Consider the following 13,755-nt stretch of genomic DNA (forward strand, 5'->3'; position numbering starts at 1 on the left):
TCTACGGGCATTCCTTTTCAACGTGGCAAAAACCAAACAAACTTCGTTTTCCTTTGAACGGCATCGTATCACGAGAAAAAGAAGGACAACGATCCGAACGCAACGATTTCTCTTCTCTCTCTTTACAGAAAATCACTCAAAGCCACACCAACCAATACAAACAAACGCACTGTAACAGAGACGCAACACCAAGAACAAAAATGGCGTCTTTTGAGTCGTTTAACGAAGGCGATGACCTGACTAACCAGTCCCAGGACCACCACGTACCGTCTCCGACGACCCGTCCTTTCGACGACGATGGCTACGACCCACGTCTTCCCTCTCAACGCTACAACTCTTCATTCTCTCCTGCCGATGATTTCTCTGCTGACCTTCCTCCGGCGTCTACTGGCCTCAACATTGATGCTCCCAACGGCAATTCTTCCACGCCTAATTACGGCAACGAGAACCCGCATTCTCCTGAGGTGTACGGTTTCGGTGTGACTACGCCGAATCCGGACTATGTGACGCCTTTTGAAAGCTCTGCCGGCGAGGCCAATGGGAATGATGGTGGCGGTGGTGATGATTATGGCGGGTTTTTTGCCTCAGAGGGACCCGTGCTACCCCCTCCTAGCGAGATGGAGCCTGAGGAAGGTGCGGCATTTCGTGAGTGGCGCCGGTGGGTTTCTGATCCTTTAATGTTAAGTCACCAAAGTTAGATTTTTTTGGATGAGTTTGGATCTTGATTTGTTGTTACATGGTTGGAATTGGGTTTGATTGGTTTCATGCTCAGAGAACTAAAAGATCGTAAAATAAATTAAGAAATACTGAAACAGCTTTTAATCAATGCAAAAATTCTTTTGTTTTGTTGTGTTAGTTTGAAGATGCTTAATCCTTGGAATTTAACTGGGAAAGATCTCTGATTTGAACTGAAAACCAAGGCTATGGAGTTAGAAGGCTTCATGTAAGTGGGAAAAGGGAAAGATATTTAAGCAAGTTTCCCTATGGAAAGTTTAATGAAATAAGAGCCTTGAAAGACGATGCCATGCCACGATGAATAAGCAATGATTAGGTTAAGCCAATTTCTGAATAATTGTCTAGAAAAACGACTAACTATTGTCTTGATCTAGGGTAGGTTCTTCGTTTGTAATCCATTTTATGACAACAATTTGAGGGGCATGTGAAACTTTTATCTAGTTCTTCACATTAGCCTAAAGATCTGGATGGAGCAAAAGGATATCAGCAGCCAACAATAATTAAGATGACCTCTAAGCGTTCTGAATTTTGTGGGTAACATGGCGTTAATGTTGATGTACTTTTGTGGGTTGAATTACCGTGGTGATGGTGCACATGATGGTTTACTGACCAGATTTGCACTAGTACTGGACTGCAATGCGGAGAAATTTTTGTTTTGGTTTTAATATTGGGAGTAGAAGCAATGGCTGTCAGGTGGTCACTCAAGCTAGCGTTATTTTAAATTAGAAGGCGATCCTAAAATAAACAATATGAAGAACGCTTTGTTCATTTGCCAAATCACCGACAATCAACAGTTTTTCCGTTTACTTGTTCCTTTATCTTTGCTTACTAAACAACGTAAAGATATATAATGTTTGCCATTTAGTATGCAGAAATTACATTGACAAAGATTGAAACTTTTCGATCATGTGTTTTTTTTAATCAGCTGAAATGCTCAACCCACTCAGCTTCTCAAGTTCACTTATCTGTGACCTCCATATTGCTATTATGTCTGAGTTTTATCTTCACTTAATTCTTTAAGCAACTTTTTTTTTTGGTTAACTTCTTCTAACAGTATTTTTACCTTTGAAAATTATTATTGTAATTACCTTTTCAGTGTTGGAATCATGTAAGTAGCCTGCAATGAATGATCACAAGGAGAATTACATTAATGTAATGCGTCTCTGTTATTTAATGAAGTTATGAGAATTGCTGGTAAGTATGTATATACAGGAGTAAGTATATACAGGAGTAAAATCAAAATGGGATGGATTGTCTACAAACAATGTTTGATGATTGCCATTGGAATTGATTGCTATTGGAATTGTCTGAATTATTTCTACAAACTGTTAGTTGCATGACCTTCATCATCCAATTATGCAGTCAAAATGCCATCCATCTTGAGGAAAAAGAGAAAAGGGAGAAGGAGATGCGCAATCAGATCATTGAGGAAGCTGAAGAGTATATACGATCGTTCTACGAGAAAAGGAAGCTCAACTGTGAAACAAATAAATCAAACAACAGAGAACGAGAAAAGGTGAAACCAGCTTGGCTAACAACTCAAAATGCGATACATCATTTATTTGTTCTTGCTGTTGACTTCCCTCTTGCCATTTTCTTATTTTAACGTACTTGTTTCCTTTTATTGCCAACACTCTACCAAACTTTTCTTCTGTGTAGTTGTACTTGGTCAATCAAGAGAAATTCCACAAAGAAGCTGATAAACAGTACTGGAAAGCAATTGCAGAACTCATTCCTCGTGAGGTGCCTAATATTGAGAGGAGAAGGGGGAAGAAAGATTCTGAAAAGAGGCCCGGAGTTGTGGTCATTCAGGGACCAAAGCCTGGGAAACCTACTGACCTTTCGAGGATGAGGCAAATTTTCGTTAAGCTGAAACAAAACTGTCCTCCCCATATGTTGCCACCTCCACCTGCTCCTGTCAAAGATGGAAAGGATGGCAAGGAAGGGAAAGCTGGAAAGGATGCAAAGGAAGGGAAAGACACCAAGAACGGGAAAGTTTCCACACCTACTGCTGCTGGGGCTGCAGCAAGAATGCCAAATTCTCCTTCCATGGCCGGAAAGACACCTACTTCCCCTGCCGTGGCCGGAAGGACGCCTACTTCCCCCACCGTGGCTGGAAAGACGCCTACTTCCCCTGCCACAACTGGGAAGACACCTACTTCCCCTGCTAACAATGGTGCATCTCATGCCCCACCTGACCCATCTAAACCAGAGACTCCTGCTGCCGCTAATATTGAGAAAACTGCTGAAGCTGAGCCTGCTGCTGCAGAGTAATCATCACCCGTTCTCTTTTTGTCGATTCCTTTCCATTATTTAAATGCTTAGGTTAAGCATTTCTTACTGATAATAAGAGCAGCTCTCTGCTGGTTTTCTAGAATCTGCAGCAGGGCTGGTGAGAGCTTCTTTACAAATTTAGAATATACGTAATCAAATTTTGTTGCCTATCCTTAATCTTGACGTTATTGCTTCAAAGTTAACATGAGACTTATCTCCTTATTCTATTACGCCACAGGTTTGCATCTTAATACGAGTTAAAGATCTTAGTACATTTGTTTGTTTTATATCATCCATGGGGCTGGTCCTCTAGAATCTGCAGAGCAGGGCTTTAATGTTATTATGCAACACATATGAGGTCTGGATATTCGGCGTTTAAGCATTAGGGCAGTTCTTACTAACCCGAAACAGAAACAACTAAGGTTCCCAGGGAACAACAGACTGATGAATTGTATCTTGGTAATTTCTTCCATCAATGATCTTTTTCTTGTTATTCAGAATGATAAAAGTAAAGAAACAATTGGGAAATCTCAAACTGCATAATTCGATTTGAGGGCATGATTGATTATGAATTATGATGCTTCAGTCCTTCACATCATACCTATGTCATTGCTCATGTTAGTATGCCTTCTATCTAGAGATGCCAGGAAAGATGAAGCTGTAGCTTCATCAATGGCAACTACTGGGTAGTAATGTAATCAGGGTCCAGAAACAATGTGAATATGTGATTAAAGACTGGTTCAGTAGCATTTTTCTCTGGACCATTTGAACAGGATGGCGATTGCATAATAAAGTGTAAAACAATCCAAGCATTGAAATGGCAAAGACAGCTCCTGTCATGGTGGAGCAAGGCCTGTCAGTCGATATTCCATTGATCCTTTCACATGAGAAAGAGAAGTGAAAGTCGCGATATTGGTTGGACCTCCACCACGTGCAAGGCCTTCCACTGTCTTTTGTTCGCCACTCACAAACCAACCCAAGTTGCTGGGTTTGTCTCTATAACTCTCCATGTGAGTGAATCTGAAAACTCGATCCCCACCAGATTCTTCTTCATCTCTTCTGTGTCCACTCAAATCCCCATTAAACTTGGAAGATCAAGGTCATGTGGACCAGTACACAGGACCACACTCATCAATATGCAACTTCTGATGAGCTTTTGTTTCTGGTGTTAAGGAAAAAAAATCTCTCTGAGCTAATCCTCTCTTGTATTCATCTCTCTTCTACTTAAAAGCAGAGTTTTGGCAATCCAACCAATGATCAAAGAGAGGATTTGCCAACAGTTTGCTAGGGAAGATGATAACCAAAGTGACTTGCATTAGTAATACACAAAACAATCGATTTCAATGGTCCAAGCTCCAAACCAATTGAGGACCAGATGACCCACACACTTAACACAAAAACATGATAAACCAAGTGACTCGCTCTCTCTCCTTAATTTGGAGAGGGCTACAGTTCCATCTGTGTAGCGGCTACACAGATGGATCTCTACACACTCTCAAACTACAATAGTAGGAAAAAAAAATAGAAAGAAAGAACATTGGATGCGACATATATATATTGGCAATCCAATGGCTGCCCTTCTTTGAAAAAACCCACAATAGCATATTTTAACGTGTGATGAGGCCCTTGAAATATTGTGTATTAGAAGAAATTGAGGCGAGAAGTGTAAGTGGCTTTTGGAGACCAGTTTCTGGGAATGACATCTCTTGCTGATAGTGTTTTTCCTGTTGATAGTGTTGTTATCTTCACTGAGAATGGACCCTTTAGGGGTCCCCCAATAATGCACCAACTCGCACCCCATATATGTTTCATCTGTAGCCACTCACTAGAACTTGCCTGCCAATATTTAGCCACAAAAAAAAATCAAGCTTTATTAGAAATGCATGAATTTTCTATTATTATCAATACTTTTAAGATAAAGGGTTGCCTTTAATTTTTTTTATAAACAAGAGGAATGGCCATGGCCACCATTGACAGGCCAATTCTCAACAGTCTTTTAGAATGTGACTTCCCCACTTTGTCACATGCAGTGAGTCAAGACAGAAAGAGATAATGACCCTTCTTTCAATTTCACAATGCAGTTCAATAAATATGAAATCAACACAATTTTTAGACCCTATAAATATTTCCTTGATTAAATGTGAAAAATCTCAATCCAACTTTGGATTTATTGATTTCCATATATTAATCAGGCCTGCATAATTTTTTTTCTCCCTGAACCTTCTCACTTAAAAGTAATTGAGCTCCGGTATGTGATTGAGGGTTGAGGGTTCACTCTTATAAACCCATATCACTTGGCTTAGCCAAGCGATGTGGGATAACAAAGGTAACATCTATGGGAGTGTGGGACAATTATGCCACAATTAGAATAACATACCCGCAATATTAGGTATTGTCTTCCCTAAACAACAACTGAAGTGACACAAAAAGTACAATGCTTTGCATTGCTTTTCAAGGAATATGACCCATGACCCACTTCTTTGACACCACATTTGTGCTCCTGGCCTTTTGGGGTAAACTGAGAAAGTGCAACACTAATAGGATAAAGTTGGGCACGTGTAGATTGCACAGGTATTATAACTTGTTCTGTTCCCTCAAAATTTTAACTTGACTTTATTGGGCATAATTGAAGTCCTAAAACCTGTGAAAAAAAATGAATTTGAACAAATTGGAGAAGAGGACGCTTACTTCTCTGATGTGCATTGACCCAATATCTCCATCTCCATCCTCAAACTCCACTAGTAGGGATAGCCAGTGGTCTGTGCTACCTTCATTCACATGGAAGGCTATGTTCTTCCCTGGATATTTACACGGAGTCCTGCAAAATATACTTCATTATGTGAGTGAATTGCATCACTTGGAATGGTCAAATGTTCAATGCTTTTTATCCTAATTATCCCAATACGGCCCTACGGATCTAATGTGATTCAATGTTTTTTATCTTAACTATCTCAATACTGATATGTGTGCACACAATTTCACATAGATCATGACATCGATCTCAATGTTTGGGATAGCCTAAAAATTACCGGAATACTTGGCATTTTCAAAGAGTCATGACTAACGGGTAAGCACAAAGAGCTAAAATGGAGAGAGAATTAACATCAAAAGCAGTGAGAAGTGGAAAAACCGTTAAAGCAGAGTACAGTACAGACTACACAGTGAAAATGTCAGTACCTGCGGTAAATGACAGGGAGCTGGCCCCGGTTCCTGAGCTGGCCACCCGCACCGGCTACAGCCATGTGACCAAAGGCTGCACCGCCCAGGTCAAAGTGGGTAGTCCCAATAGGACACCCTGGGCACTCGTCCGTCACAATTATGGTCACGGCCCTCCTCGAACAAATACTCCGGTCTAAACACCTCAGTTTGTAGCAGGCCCCACAACCTTCACCGTTCTTGAACAGCAATGGACCCACCGCACCAACTCGAGCCCTCAATGGCTTAACATCCACCATTGTCCCGTATCCACACGCTCCACCTTCACAAAAAATTAGTGCTGAGTCGACTCGCCGTTTACAAAATTAGGAGGGAGATTGGGAATGTAAGACTTACCGACACTGCCGTCGCCTTCGGCATCTCCGTACCAGGTAGCTATGGCTGGCTTCCAACGGAGGTCGGACGGTAACTGTGCCCCCACTACCGCCAAACACGTCAACAGAACGAAACAGAGAATGGTAACGAACCAACTGGAGCCACTGCTGCACTGCATTGTGTGTTAATCAACTCAACAGCTGATTGCGGCGGCGGCTGAACAACTCTCCCCCTTGCGGAGAATCAAAGAAAAACTGTTGCCAAGGAAAGCAAGCTAGCAAGCTGTCTCTGCCTCTGCCTCCAGTTCGGCTTTGCGTTTCGCTATGGTGTTTGAAGCCCGATTGGGGCGTGTCCAATGCTTTATAGAGTAGAACAACAGACGTTGTACCTTTTCAAGCCCTAGGTTTGGGTGTTATTTACGGGTTGTGCCATTATGGAGGGCTTTCGAGGGGCCCACCGACGGTTAAGGCGTTAATCCCGTATTGGTGTGTAAGGTACGGGGGAGTTATAAACCGTTAGTTCTGTTTGTTTTCTTCTTGTCGAGCCAAGTGAGGTCTAGAAGAGAGAAAATAGTCGTTATGTAATTTTTTAATAAAGAGTGTGAACTGTCAACTGTCAAGTCAGTTGCGCGACATCGTTTTGGTTAGATATGAATGCAGTGGAGTGAGGCTGTTTTTATTGAGACAGTCGTTTTTGGTTCGTTTCCCGGGAAAATCCATGTCATTTTTAGCGCAAAAAAATAGTGGTGTTTTCAGTTTAACGTTTGTCGTTTGTGGAATAGGAGAGGCTCCGATTCTTGATTTTCTATTTAGAAGCCCATGTATCCTGACAATCACAAATTTCAATCATGTTTCTAAAGAACCATAGGATATATGTATGAGAATGGGAGATAGTCTGGTTGATCAGATTGCTTGCCTAAGACCTTGAGGTCTAGGGTTTCATTCCCACCAGGGGATTTGAGATTTGGGTAGTTTTCATCCGCTGTGGTGACATTCATATCCTTCGAGCACGACTTAACGTGTGTGTGGCCTATGAACCTATCAAAAAAAAAATATATATATATATATACACACACAATAGAATATACACAGCTCTATCAATTATACACGAATTTTCTCTGAGAAAATTCAGAACATGTATCGTGATGAGTGATGAGAAAAGGCCAAAAAGCATAATGAAGGCATTTTTTATATTTTAAAAAACAAACATAAAGGACATTAATATATCTTATCTTACGTAGTGTCAACAACAACAACATATTCCTGAGAAAATAGCGGAGTACTCGCGAATTATTGGCCCTTAATTTGTGGACCAACCTTATCTATGAACAGCCAGATAGATACTATACAAGATTCACAACTCCTATAGCTAATGACGAATATGAAAGAAAAACCATGCAAATGTCACTATAAATGATCTATAACAGGACATTTGATGGACACTTAGAGGGTGAGAATACCCGTTCCCTTATTTGGTTAGATTTTGGAATGATGGACTATCAAACTCATTCCACTATCTATTTCTCCCTTGTGGAGAATAAATTTTAATATGCAAAAAGATTATTCTACCAAATATGGTCATGTTTACCTCATAGTCATTGTCACATTCCATTTACGCTCACTCTTATTCTATTATGAACCAAATGTATGGTAGAGGTTTTTGCTTCTTTGTTTTGTCAAAACAATGACTAATTATTTGATTTTATGTTAAAAATTGACACATGATCCAACATTTCTAGCTACAAGATTGATATGAATTTATTTGATTCTAAAAGAATCTCCACTAATTTCTCCTATCTAATCTAATCTAATCAAACACACATATTTTATAAGCGGATAGTGTGGAAAATAATTCATCCCACAATGCATGCATGTGATCACTTGCAATCACATATATTATTTCAATCATTCTTTCATTTCTTAATTAATTGTTGTATTTTCAAGACTGTTGGACATCAACATATCACATTAATTAAGTTAATTACGTGAAGTTTTCATCATCAACATGATCCGAGTCTTTATCCCAAAAGTTTGGGATTGGGCACACGAGTTTACCCGAACATCATTGGAAATCAACATGTATTCACTTTCTCTATTTATTTCTATCATGGATCATACATTCATCCACTCCTATTAAATTCATATAATTTCTTTTTAGATTTACCTTACCGCCTCCTACTCTCTCCTATACAAATTCTCTCATTCCTCCTCACGTGAAGTTTTCCAAAAAAAAAAAACAAGAAGAAGGCATTCTTTTGACCATTCTACAACAAAAAATAAAGAAGAGCGCAGGAGATCGTTATATGTTATAGTATTGTTTATTACTACCAACAGCACCTCCAAAGGATAAAGCCAAGTCTTTCTTTTTGTGGGAATGGCTGAGCCACATGCCACAAGGTGACAGATATATATAAATATAACAGAGAAACATGCACGATATAGCTTTCCAAAAGAGTATTATAAACAGTTAAAACACAATAATAATAATAATAATAATAATAAACAACATCAAAGAAGATCTTTCTTTATTTTGCATTAGTAAAGTCACACCATTTGGTGGTTAAAGTAGTTAAATGGTGGGCACAGGTGATCAGGAAGATGTGCCTTTGAGAATCCCATTCAGCCAATAGAACAAAGACACAAACTTTGTCCACTATATATTATGCTGCAAATTAACAGTTCAATTTGTTTGGTGTAATTGTATGATATATTGATTGAAAAGAGGATCATGGGGGGGTGTGTATATATATATATACATATACACACAAAGACAAAGCAAGAGCTTCACAAAGTCCATATTTTCCTCAGGCTTTTGGTCTTTAAGGAGTTGTAAGAACTGAATGCTAGGTTGTTCAAATTCAGTTCTGATTCTCAGATGAGTTGGTAGGCACATGCTTAGAACTGAATGAAATTTATATGATTCAGCCATGATTCTTAGAACATGCTTCACAAGCGTGATTAGTAAAACACAACAGAACACAGCTCATATGATTGACAACACATATAGCATCAGTATATATACTAAACTGTTAAGATCAATAGCATAGGAAACTTTGCACATTCACAAGTACTCTTTACGTATAAAAGTTGGCAGGGAACGAAAATGTACACATCTTTTTAGTCTTCAAACTCCGCTGTTCGTTTTGCTTGCTTGTACATTCACACGCCCAACCATTCTTGCGTTGATCCAATCACCTGTTTATCTTATTAAGAGCAAGAAAATTGAGGGGAAAAAAATTCAAGAGTGGATGGTAACATCAGAACCTGATATTTGTCAGTAACAAGTGATCATCTTACTTCTAAATGAAAAGCAAGTCTACCTTGTCATTAATCCTTATACTCCATGCATCTTTTCTGGATCCATAGACAGGGTCTCCAACAACATAATGTGGGGGATTAACAACATCACTGTTCAAGAGAAGAACCCTTTCAGAAGAATAATATTCATCGTCGGTGTCATAATATCTATGCGGTCCAAGAGCTTTGAGTATCATTGACAATAAAAAAGATAGTCCCTGCAAATGGATGGCATTACTAGTCAATCATACTGAGGATCAAAGAGTGGTCAAGAAGGTAATCTAAATTTAAGAATGTACAATTCTGCGTCAAACCCAAATAAAAGAAAACACCTCACTTACATCAAGCTAAACCTCTCTTAAAACCATGGCTTTAATTTTGGGCACAAATTTTACATATTTTCATTAAACCCTTGGATTGGGTTTTCATTGAAAATATAGTCACTAAAAAAGTGAGGGAGAGGTGGTTATGGGGGAAAGATACTAATGTAAATCTATATTAATGTTCAATTCCTAGAAATAGTCTCTCCACATATTATATGAGGGTAAGGTTTGTATACATCCTGCTTTTCCCCACCGCATCCGTTGCGGGAGCATTATGCACGGGAATTGTTTACCTTATGTTAAGTCCATACTTGTATTTGGTTTTTGGTATTTTATATCATTGCTTCAAAATAAACTTAGTCAGCAAGATCTACGTCATATTACACCTCTCTCCATTTATTCAGTTACTTCTGGTATTTTCATCAGTTTTAGACTTGGTACATGTTGCCTTGGACACACATTCATGCCAGAGAGAGAGAGAGAGAAGGTTGGAGGGTTTACCTGTATGGACAGAATTGAAAGGCATACCCATTTGCAGATCTCAAAGTTTGACTGAACGAAGTGCTTAAACTGATCAAAACTGCCACTTGGATCTTCTGGAAAGTCCTGAAGAGACGTTGGCATGAATCAGTTAAGTTAGCCAGTTACCAAGACAATTTTTAGTAGTCATCTTTTGTTTTTTAAGTTGTAACCTCCTAAGTCACCACATAAGCAGGGGTGGGGCGACATGGGCGGTCGCCCCAGGCCCCCAAATCCCTAGGGTCCCAAATTTTTGAAAAAAAATATTGATTTTATATTTAATCTAAACACAAAAAACCAATTAAAAACTAATAATTCTCCACATATTTCAACTAAAAAACAAATAAAAGAAAATTTTTTGATTTTAAAATAAATAAAAAAGAAAACACAGGCCCCTTTTCTAGAGCTCGCCCGGGGCCCCTGTAAACTCAAGTACGCCACTGCACATAAGAATATGACAAATTGAACGAGCAAGTGTTCATGAATATAGTTTACCTCCTCCCAGTTGGGGTTTAGAAATACATCAGCAATAACTCCAGCCTCCAGCATAAGAAGCAAGAAGACGAACATCATATACTGGACAAATTAAGGCTAACAGAATACTATAACTGCTAAAATTAAAGAATTCGGCAACGGCAATGGTAATACCTAAAACTGAGCTTCCACAAATAAACCATATTTTAAAAGAAGTTGGGGATAATGAAAAACCTTATGGTTCAATTCCGTAAAAGATTGGTAATGGAAGTTCATTACCAAAAGAAAAATAATCATACTGGTAATGCAGTTGTTCCTTCAAAAAAACCTGCTCTAGATTTCTAGCAGTTATACATTAATCCATCTCAACAACCATCAGGTAAAACAAGCACCTGAGCGTAAGTTCATAAAGGGGAGATATTATGGCACCAACTCAAACTGATATGCACAACTATAAAGAAACAGAATGCAAAAAGTTAAAAACAGATAAAGTTTAAAGATTAGGCCATTAAGCTTGCAATAATAACATGCAATAGATACAACATCCAGCAAACTAAAGTACATACTTTAGATGACAATGGAGGGCTAGTAATATACACATCAAAGATCAAGAAAAGGATACAATATAAAGGCAACAACCATTTGCAGTTTCAGCAGCTACATGACCTGAGCATGTGATCACACACAAAGTGACTCCAAGGCCAAGCAAAGTGTAAATGAACCTGCAATTGAAACATAATGATGTAGTCCCTTAAAACTAATTCATATAGAAGCACAACAAGAAGGAAAGGACAGAGAGACAGATATGCAAGAGGGAGAATAGCATCCTTCCCCAAGAATTGAAGAAGCTGGCTGTAAAAAAGAAGAGCTCTCCAAACACTTTGAAAATGTCAGCTACCAACACTCCTTTAGAACATCCAGAGGCATGATGGCAAAGAGAAGCAAGAAAAAGAATATCTTTCCCATAATAATTGCAGATGCAGATATTGAGCCTGAAAGTTCTGTTGTCTGCTTCCCATTTACTAAACCTAATGGAAATATGCAGAAACACTATAACCACCTTACCTCATTCATCCAACCGAATACCTCAGTTTTAGTCACTAGAAAATCATTAAAATGTTCACCACAATTCCATTGCTCATCACTAACACAAAGTATAATTCACTGTCCCATTCCATATTGCATATATAGGTGTCCCTCGCACAACGAATTATGCATAATTGCATATTAATCTGTGATCATAGGATAGTGCCGCAGACTTATCTAGAGTCCAACACCCAGCTATTGCATCTCAGCAAACTGTGAAGGCCAAGAATGGAACATCTCCTTCCCACTAATCTTCCTCAAGAATTAGCATGCAAGCCATTACCATCTATATATTAGTCAAAGGAAAGAAAGAGTGATTGACCTGTGAAATGAACTTCTTGGCACTATTTTCTTATTACCCACGATTTTCCTCTGTTTTTATCCACTTCAGATAGAAATTATAAAGGGCTTGGAGTGCGATTAAAAGCTTCCCCTCAATTTTCCACTTTGATATTCAAACAATAGAAATTAATGCAATTTTCCATCATTTCACTTGCCCTCCCCAAGTAATTGACATTGTTATTTATGACTATTTCTAACCAAAAACAATCAAACAAGTGTCCTTTCATTCTCTTCTAGAGCAAAGCTGGACTTCAAAGCATGAATCTGTCCCATTATTCACTCCACTACTAACCAAGAGTCAAGTGCCAAAGAGATGGAATAGTCAAATCATAAGGCACAAAAAAAGAACCGATATACAAACAGACAAAATTCAAAAAGCTCTAAAAGAAACGATACCATGGAGCGGGATGATCAGGGGCAGGAAAGGGCCAATCACCAGTGTGACTCTGCCAAGACCTAATTAACCAGACTGAAAACAAAATCATGGCGATCCCAACCATCCCTATCAGAGAATTCACGAACTTCAACACCGATTGTAAGCAACTTCTCACCACGCTCACCATCTTCTTCTATCTTATGATGACAAGGCCCAAACCCAATCGACTTACAATTTCGAGAAAATCAAAACAAAATGATTTAGGGCTTGGACGCAGGAGGCTGGAGAATCGTCGAGGTCGTCACCAACGATTCGATTCTAGTAATTGATCCTCAGTTCTAAAATTTTTGGAAATGATTTAAGTCGTCTCGTAACTTAGTTGAGATGCTCTAGTGACGTTATCCTAATGACATTGATTTCTTTGTTAATTTTTTTATTTTTTAATATTACATTGACAAGTTTGCTCATCATTGAAATCCAACTTTGAAGTTTGTCCCTTTTTTTTTATCATTTCTTCGTTAATCATATGATTCATATCTATATATATAAAACGGAGAGCGTGAGTTTCTTCCGCATGAATTACGGTGCGATGTAGGATATTATCAAACGGAAAATAAAAAAATAGGATATTATCAAATGAACTCCTCTCTCTCTTCCCTTTATTATCAATTATCATTCCCTTCTCTGAATTCCAGGGTGTCAAAATATCAACAAAATACTATTCAACTCTGCTCAATATCTACTCTTGACCAACCTGCTGATCTCTTCACCAAGCCACTCCTGCCAGGTCGTTTCAGAG

At 38.7% G+C, this 13,755-nt stretch overlaps 3 protein-coding genes across 3 annotated transcripts; 1 reads left to right on the top strand and 2 right to left on the bottom strand.

The window, feature by feature from the left end:
• The first annotated feature begins 81 nt into the window (after window positions 1–81).
• LOC120008000 (clathrin light chain 1-like) lies at window positions 82–3,239 on the top strand. The gene is made up of 3 exons (XM_038858502.1): window positions 82–658; window positions 2,098–2,251; window positions 2,395–3,239. Exons 1-3 carry the CDS (start codon window positions 201–203, stop codon window positions 3,007–3,009), a joined length of 1,227 nt encoding a protein of 408 aa, XP_038714430.1. The 5' UTR covers window positions 82–200; the 3' UTR covers window positions 3,010–3,239.
• A 965-nt stretch (window positions 3,240–4,204) lies between these two features.
• On the bottom strand, window positions 4,205–6,833 carry LOC120008048 (expansin-B3-like). The gene is made up of 4 exons (XM_038858552.1): window positions 6,562–6,833; window positions 6,187–6,487; window positions 5,698–5,827; window positions 4,205–4,845 (listed from the first exon to the last, which is right to left on the bottom strand). Exons 1-4 carry the CDS (start codon window positions 6,716–6,718, stop codon window positions 4,651–4,653), a joined length of 783 nt encoding a protein of 260 aa, XP_038714480.1. The 5' UTR covers window positions 6,719–6,833; the 3' UTR covers window positions 4,205–4,650.
• Window positions 6,834–9,543: 2,710 nt separating this feature from the next.
• On the bottom strand, window positions 9,544–13,302 carry LOC120008080 (tetraspanin-19-like). The gene is made up of 6 exons (XM_038858589.1): window positions 12,977–13,302; window positions 11,775–11,874; window positions 11,174–11,254; window positions 10,661–10,765; window positions 9,860–10,054; window positions 9,544–9,742 (listed from the first exon to the last, which is right to left on the bottom strand). The coding sequence occupies exons 1-6, from the start codon at window positions 13,141–13,143 to the stop codon at window positions 9,731–9,733; spliced, it is 660 nt and encodes a 219-aa protein (XP_038714517.1). The 5' UTR covers window positions 13,144–13,302; the 3' UTR covers window positions 9,544–9,730.
• Window positions 13,303–13,755: the final 453 nt, after the last annotated feature.

Source organism: Tripterygium wilfordii, chromosome 10, assembly GCF_013401445.1.
Source record: "Tripterygium wilfordii isolate XIE 37 chromosome 10, ASM1340144v1, whole genome shotgun sequence".
Taxonomy (NCBI): Eukaryota; Viridiplantae; Streptophyta; class Magnoliopsida; order Celastrales; family Celastraceae; genus Tripterygium; species Tripterygium wilfordii.